This window comes from Silene latifolia, chromosome Y, assembly GCF_048544455.1.
Source record: "Silene latifolia isolate original U9 population chromosome Y, ASM4854445v1, whole genome shotgun sequence".
Lineage (NCBI taxonomy): Eukaryota > Viridiplantae > Streptophyta > Magnoliopsida > Caryophyllales > Caryophyllaceae > Silene > Silene latifolia.
The window spans coordinates 275,500,629-275,508,602 of record NC_133538.1 but is presented as its reverse complement, the minus strand read 5'-3'; the positions used below and the strand labels follow the sequence as shown (position 1 = coordinate 275,508,602).

Here is a 7,974-nt window from a genome sequence, read left to right as displayed (position 1 = left end):
GATTAGTTCGTTGTGGAGGAAAATACCTATTATAAAAAGCAAGGGCCAGGCTCTCCTAGTCAGTAATACCGGCTGCACTACGATCAAGATCATGGAGCCATTCACGGGGTCCGTCCGGTAAGATAAAAATGAAACCGGACTTCCTTAATCTTATCCTGGGTCACTCACTTAGTGGCGGGAATGGTAGAGCAATAGTCAGTAAAGACCTCCATATGTTTTCGCGGATCTTCACCCGCCACACCTCGGTAGAGATTTCGTTCGACCAAATTAATATAGGATGATAGAATGTCGAAAGTATTACCATCGTCGATCACAAGACTGAAACCTTTAGGGATCGAGGCAGCAGTGGGCTCTGAGTGACTCGCAATATTAGGCATCTTTACTGGTTTTATAGCAGAAACAGAATTGTCTTCTTCACAAGATGGATCTTCTGCAAACAGAAAATATTGTAGCTTAGGTTCAAAAGTACTCAAGTGTTCCTTTTGAATCTTTCTTTGCAGTCTTAGTCTATGCCGAAAAGATCTTTCTGGATCAGGATCAGCAGGGACTAATTCTGACCTATTAGACCTGGGCATACACAACACTAAAAGAAATGAGTGAGAACTGTCTCAAGGAATAAAAATTCCCTGAGACGAAAAGAGACAAACGAAACAACACAGACAGACAGGGCTATAGCTTTCCCGGCAACGGCGCCAAAATTTGATACCGTCGTTTTAGTATCATAAATACCTAAATATAACTAACAGAAGCTAGTGATAAGTAGGGTCGATCTCCACAGGGAGGCAAGGTATCTATCTGTAAGTCCGTGTATCTAAGTCACAAATAGGGGTTTTAAATTTGGTTTTCTAAACTACTAAAGGTTAAGGGGCAAGAGAAATAAAGCAAGAGCAATAAGGCAAGAAAATGATAGATAAGTAATCAGGTCAAAGAGACTATGTCAGGATTTCGGTTCACCATGGTAATTTATCGACTCAGTCATAAATAGCCTAGACAATGTACTGTGAGAAGGGCAGGGGAAAGGTCCTTTCGGTCCGTTATCCACCCTAGATTTCCACTAACTTAACTTCCATCCTCATTAGGGTAGTCTACTGTTCATAGCAGGTCTGTTTATTCTAATCTTCCAATCCAGGAACAAAGTTAACGAAATTAATGTTATTTAGAAGCATGCACTCAACTAAATATGTTACATTTATATTGCTACGGTCACAGTTTCTCACATATAAATTACCTAGTCTATTCACTACATCGTTACGACACTACCATGGATCCCTTATTCCTAACATAAAGAGATTAGCTACTCACGTTCTTAATGCAATCAACAATAATAACAATAAGCATAATAATTAGAGACATAATGAAAGAATAATAATAAAGCATAAATCAAAATAGGAGAACAATAAATAAGAGCAAGCAAGAAATAAGATTAAGATTAAGACTAAGGAGGGATTATAAGGTTTGAATCCGGAGAGAAACGAGGCAGAGAAGTTTCAACAGTAAATTAGAGTAAAGAACGTAATTAAGAGTCTGAGTGATTAAGAGAAAAAAATGATCTATGACCTAATTACGACTCCCTTGTATAAGGGAGTAAAATTTAACATAAATAAATTTATCACGGATTAATAAAACTCGTGTAGACTAGCAAACTACTCGATCGAGTAATTTCAGACCACTCGATCGAGGATATCTTCAACCAAACTTCTCGATCGAACACTTTCCACTGAGATTAGCCTTCAACTCGTCATGTCAGCTTCAATTGACCTTCTTTCACGCATCCCGAGGTACGACTCTCTCTCTAATATCTTCGTCTCCTTACAATGCATGCTATGTCGGACGAATAAGGGACGATTCCACTACTTTAAGGTCCATTTCTGCAATTAAGACAGAACATACCAAAGTAGCCAATTCGGGGCATTTTGCAATACAAAGCGATACAAAAAGGCATATAAATGCGTGCAATAAGAGGCTAAAAAGTCTATATAAATTGCACGTATCAATAATGCAACTAGTTAACCCGTCCTTTTATATAATTTATATCGCCCTGTATAAAATTGTATAACTAACCTTTTTATCGACAATTTTTGTCAAATATTTAATATTATAAATAAATAGTAGAGGCCGTCAGTTTGATGGGCGGTCTGGGTGCCTAACACCTTCCCTGACCAAACCTTTACCCCCGAATCCGCAATATTTGGTTTAGACCGGAGTGACGGATCGGTGCCTATACCACGGATCAAAAGGGGCATTTTCCGTTAAAATTGTTTTTGTATGTTTTTATATAAAACCTACTGGCGACTCCATACTATTTACTTATTTTTACAAAGGAGATTTTTTTCAGGGATCTCATAGTACTCGGTCGAGTTGCCGGTCTGACGGGGTTCAGTTTTGATTTTAGTGATTAGGGAAGTATAAAAAGACGTTTCAAGCAGTTCTTAATCTTTTCTAATCATTTTATTTAAAAACCTAAACTACGTACAACTTCTCTAATCACTCTAATCATTACAAAGCCGGATTCAAGGGGTTTCTACATAGTTCTTCACGTCGATTCTTTGGTAAGCACTATACTTTTGTCCTTTTGTTTATAGAGTATCATTGTTAAACCGTAACTATATCTATTGGGTATTTGGGGTAGATTTTGATGGCATGATATGTGTATAGGTGATGACTTCATAGAAAAGCCTTTTTGACCTTGTTGTTGTGATTGTCCGGATTGCAAATAAGGTAGGGTTTTCTCTACTCAGTTGATTGTGTAATTGTTTATGTGTATTGCGGTTGTTATTGCTTGTTTACCATTTTTGTTGATATTATGGAGATCGGTTGGAGTAGATGGTGATGGTTGTCGTTGAAATTGTTTTGTGAGCCATGTCGAGAGATGGTCTCATTCCTATGTTCACCTTTTGTGTCTCTCATCACAAGGGGGATCTGAACATTAATGATTTGGGTTCGCTCGTTGCAATGAGCGGGAATTTGGTGGGCAAAGTTGCGGTCCCCTACCGGCGGTGTGGGTTACCTGTTGCGATGGGTAACCAGTGATTTGTGGTTGTTGGAAGTGGTGGTTGACTGATTGTTTTACTATAGTTGTTTCCGCTGTGTACATTGTTGATTATAAAGTGGACTGTCCCCGTTTTTTGTTTTCAAAACTGTGGTGATCCATTCGGGGATGGTGAGCAGTTGGTTTAGCAGGTGATGATTGTTGATGGTTGACGGGATAGCTTGCGGGGCGTAGACGGGCGATGTCATCACTAGTCATCATATGCTTTAGCTGACATTAGTACTTTTACAATTTTTTTCCAATTGCACTTTTCTTTTGGTGTTGTTTGAGAAGTGTAAACTTTATTACTCTTTTATTAAGTTGTTTCTTTACTGTTACTATGGTGCGTACTACCTCGGGCAACCCAGATGGTAGCACCCTTATATGCTGAGGTGGTCCTTGATAAGGTACTTTGGTATATGGGGGTGTTACAAAGTGGTATCAGAGCAACGTTTTTGGAACCTAAAACCAATGAACAAAATGAACATAGGGCATCTACTAAATTGAACCCGGGTAGAAATTTTTTGGAGATACCGCAAAGGTTTGGGAGACGTCCTAAGACTGCATTATCGCCCTAACAAGTTTGAACCGGTCACTACAGGGTGTGTCGTGGGGATCGGTATATGTTTATGTTATGTCTGTGTTTTATAAAGTAAGTTGTATGCTGAGGTTGAGACGAGATGGCACGAACTTGCTTATGTGTTGGGGAGTAGTTGAAGTAATAGTATGGCATGATGTTATGATTTAAACTATTTTACTTGTTTAGTAACATGAGAATAGGATGGTTGTGGCAGTTCACCGTCGTACTTGGTTAATTATGTGTTGGGACGTCGTGTCAGTATGACTCGACCGAGTGAGGGTGGTACTCGACCGAGGACTGGTCACTCGACCGAGTGTGGGAATGTGTGTCGTAGACAGTAGCTTCTGGAAGATGATAACTTGACCGAATAAAATGGGAACTCGACTGAGTGGTGCTAACTCGATCAAGTACAGTACGTACTACGTACCCGACCGAGTAATGTTTTCGTGGCATTCTGGCCAGCTTCTGGAAGTTGTGAACTCGACCGAGTTGTTTAGGTACTCGATCGAGTAACCTCAACTTGACCGAGGACGTTCATGTACTCGATCGAGTAATGCTAAGGGCGGATATGTTTCGTTTTGAGTTGTATGCTATGTTCTTACATTTACCTTTTTATATATATTAGCTCAAAATGCCATCCAAGAGATTCCCTGCGTACCTAAAGGCTGCGGAGATGACAATAGATGAGATTGCTTGGTTGATCGAGCAACAAGATGCCCTTAGTGAGGCCCTTAAGAATGTGGGAAAAGCGAGGAAGTGGTTATTGATTCCACTAAAATGAGTACCACAATCGCTCGCTTTAAACCATCTACCTATGAGGGCACATATGTGCCTCACTTGCTCGACAACTGGCATCGTGAGATGAAGAGTGTTCTCAAGGTGGTGAATTGTCAGGAAGAGATGAAGACTGAACAAGCTGCGTTTTATCTAAAGGATGAAGCTGGGGCATGGTGGAATAGGGAGAAGGAGGGGCCCATGAGTACTATATGAGTCAGAGTGAACCTGCTATTCCTTGGGCAGAGTTCAAGAAGGCTATGAGACTTCAGTTTATTCCTGAGCACATTAGGAATAAGATGAGGGCCGAGTTCAGCACTTTCCGGATGACGGATAATATGATTGTGGCAGAATACAATAAGAGATTTAATGAGTTATCACGCTACGCAGATGATTTGGAGTTGAGCCCTTTGACCTTGGCTCTTCAATTCGATCAAGGGCTATCAGTGAAGATTCTAGAGAGGCTACCTGCTGGGGTTTTTAAAGACCTGAAAGATGTGTATGAACGGGCTGGGAATTCAGAGAGGCTTATAGATATGGCTAAGGAGAAATTGGGTGACAAGAGGAAGTCTAATAATGATAACAGCAGACAATCAGGGTTCAAGCGGGGTAATTAAAATCAAGCTAAGGCCTATTCTAGAGGGTCTGGATTTAGTGGTGGGTCGTCTTTTGGTGGTCATGGTGGTCGTACCAATAGTGGCGGTTCTGCGTTGACTTGTTATAACTTTGGCGGTACAGGTCACAAGAAGTATGAGTGCACTAACTATGGAGGACTGGGTTTCCAAAGATAACATCATGGGAAGTATTCTCGGGCACTGAGTCAGAGCATGGCAAGTAATAAACCGATAGGGTCGTGGCCTAATCAGGTTGGTCAAAGCCACAGCAACAACAGTTACTTTAACCGTAACAATAGAGGGGCTTATCAACGACATGGAGGCATTGATAATCAAAATTCGGCTGCTAAGTCTATAGCGTCAGCAAGCACAGTGCAGGGTGGAGCTCAAAACAATAGTGGCAAGTTGTTCATGATGGACAAGCAGGAAGTTGAGGAGGATGCGCAGGTCGTCTCTTGTACTTTTCTCATCAATAATACGCCGACCTTTGTTTTATTTGATTTAGGGGCTACACATTCTTTTGTATCTAAGTGACATGGTTTTTCTATGGGTTTGAGGGAGTATAAGTCTGTAAAAGATAATGTTAGACATACCGTCGGAACAGTCGGTGTCTTGTGGGAGGTTTTATATAGAGGTGTCTATGGACATTAGGGAAGTTAACCTTCCGGTTAATTTGTTTGAGTTTCCTATGGGAGGGTTTGAGGTCATCATCGAGATGGACTGATTGGGTAACTACAAAGCTAGTATAGATTGCCATCAGGAAAAGGTGACTTTGTGGGGTCCTAAGGGAACTAGTGTGTCTTAATGGGGGTTTGTGGTCAAGCCGAAGTTCAAGGCTATTGCAGCTATAACCTTGAAATCTTACCTGACGAAGGGGTGTCCTATGTTTCTTTGTCACATTCGGGATAGTCGATAGGAGGAACCTACAGCAACAGAGATACCGGCTGTGGATGAGTTCGTGGATGTTTTTTTCCAGATGAGATTCCAGGGTGGCCAAAGAGGGACATCGATTTTAGTGTGGAGTTGAAGCCGGGAATAAGACCTATATCTAAGGCTCCTTACCGAATGGCACCGAAAGAATTGGAAGAGTTGAAGAAATAGCTAGATGACCTACTAGAGAAGGGGTACATTCGACCTAGTGTATCGCCGCCGGGAGCACCAGTGTTCTTTGTAAAGAAGAAGGATGGTAGTATGAGGCTATGCGTCGACTACAGGGAGTTGAACCATATCACGGTAAATAACAGGTATTCGTTACCAAGAATTGATGACTTGTTCGATCAGCTAAGTGGGGCTGAGGTGTTTTTCAATATCGATTCGAGGTCGGGGTACCACTTGTTGAGAATTCTAGATGACGATGTTCCTAAGACAACTTTTAGATCGCGATATGGTCACTATGAGTACGTGGTGATGCCTTTCGGTTGCCTAATGCACCAGCTGCATTCATGAATTTGATGAATCAGATCTTCTGTCCTTTCTTGGACCAGTTTGTGGTGGTTTTAATTGACAACATTCTTGTCTATTCCAACACTAAAGAGGAGCATGCGAAGCATCTACGATTGGTGTTGCAGAAACTACGCGATAACCAGCGAGTTTTGGTTGGAGAAGGTTGCTTTTCTGGAGCATGTGATTTCGAAAGATGGAGTGTCGGTGGATCCTAGCAAGATTGCAGCAGTATCAAACTGGGAAGCACCGAAAAATGTGGCCAAAATTCGGAGTTTCTTAAGCTTAGCTGGATATTATAGGAGGTTTGTGAAAGACTTTTCTACCATTTCTAGGCCGATGACAGCTTTCATGAGAAAAGAGAACCGTTTTCTCTTGGATGAGGGTTGTGAAAAATCGTTCCAAACTTTAAAAGAGCTCTTAACTACAACTCTTATCTTAGCACTACCTGAGAGAAGTGAAAACTTTGAGGTTTATACCGACGCATCAAAGAATGGTCTGGGATGTGTTCTAATGCAGAATGGGAAGGTCATCGCTTATGCATTGAGGAATCTGAAAACCTATAAAAAGAACTACCCTACTCTTGACTTGGAGTTGGGAGTCGTTGTATTTGCTCTAAAGATTTGGAGACACTACCTCTACGGAGCAACTTTTAAGGTGTTCTCAGATCACAAGAGTTTGAATTACATCTTCACTCAAAAGGAACTGAACGTGCGACAGAGGAGATGGATGGAGCTGATAGGGGACTATGATATGGAGATAATCTACCATGAGGAAAAGGCTAATGTTGTTGCTGACGCGTTGAGCAGTAGAGTGTGCATTCTCTATGCAATGCTTTGTCACTAATGCAGCTGAAAGATGAGGTGACTAAGATGGGTATACATATCATTCGCAAAGGGGACACCATCGGTGATTTGATGGTGGAACCGGAGTTTTATGATAACTTGAGACGGACACAATTGCTCGATCCTAAAATTTAGGAATGGAGAACAAGGATAGGCAACAACAATATGTCGCGATTTTCACTTCACGAGGATGGGAGTGTTCGGTATGATGGTAGGCGGTGCGTTCCTAAGGATACGGAAATGAGAAAGGTGATCATGACTGAGGCTCATTGCACTCCTTATTCAGTGCATCCGGGTGGTGACAAGTTGTACATAGACTTGAAAAAGACCTTTTGGTGGCCCGGAATAAAGAAAGATGTCGCAGATTTTGTAGCTAGATGCTTGACTTGCCAAAGGGTCAAAGGTGAGCAACGAAGATTGCAGGGTAAGGTTCAATTTCTTGAGGTACCATAGTGAAAATAGGAATCTATCTCGATGGATTTTATTGTGGGGCTACCGAGGACTCAACAGGGTAACAACATGATTTGGGTGATTGTGGATCAACTGACCAAGTCAGCTCACTTCATACCAATGAAATATACATGGAGCAAGTTGCAGTTAGCTAATGGTTACCGAAAGCATGTGGTGAGGTTACATGGGGTGCCAAAAGACATAGTCTCAGATAGGGATGCAAGGTTCATATCATACTTTTGG

The 7,974-nt window shown here is 41.5% G+C and overlaps 1 protein-coding gene across 1 annotated transcript; it reads left to right on the top strand.

The window, feature by feature from the left end:
* The first annotated feature begins 4,385 nt into the window (after positions 1-4,385).
* On the top strand, positions 4,386-5,173 carry LOC141630716 (uncharacterized). The gene is made up of 3 exons (XM_074443483.1): positions 4,386-4,587; positions 4,629-4,991; positions 5,121-5,173. The coding sequence occupies exons 1-3, from the start codon at positions 4,386-4,388 to the stop codon at positions 5,171-5,173; spliced, it is 618 nt and encodes a 205-aa protein (XP_074299584.1).
* Positions 5,174-7,974: the final 2,801 nt, after the last annotated feature.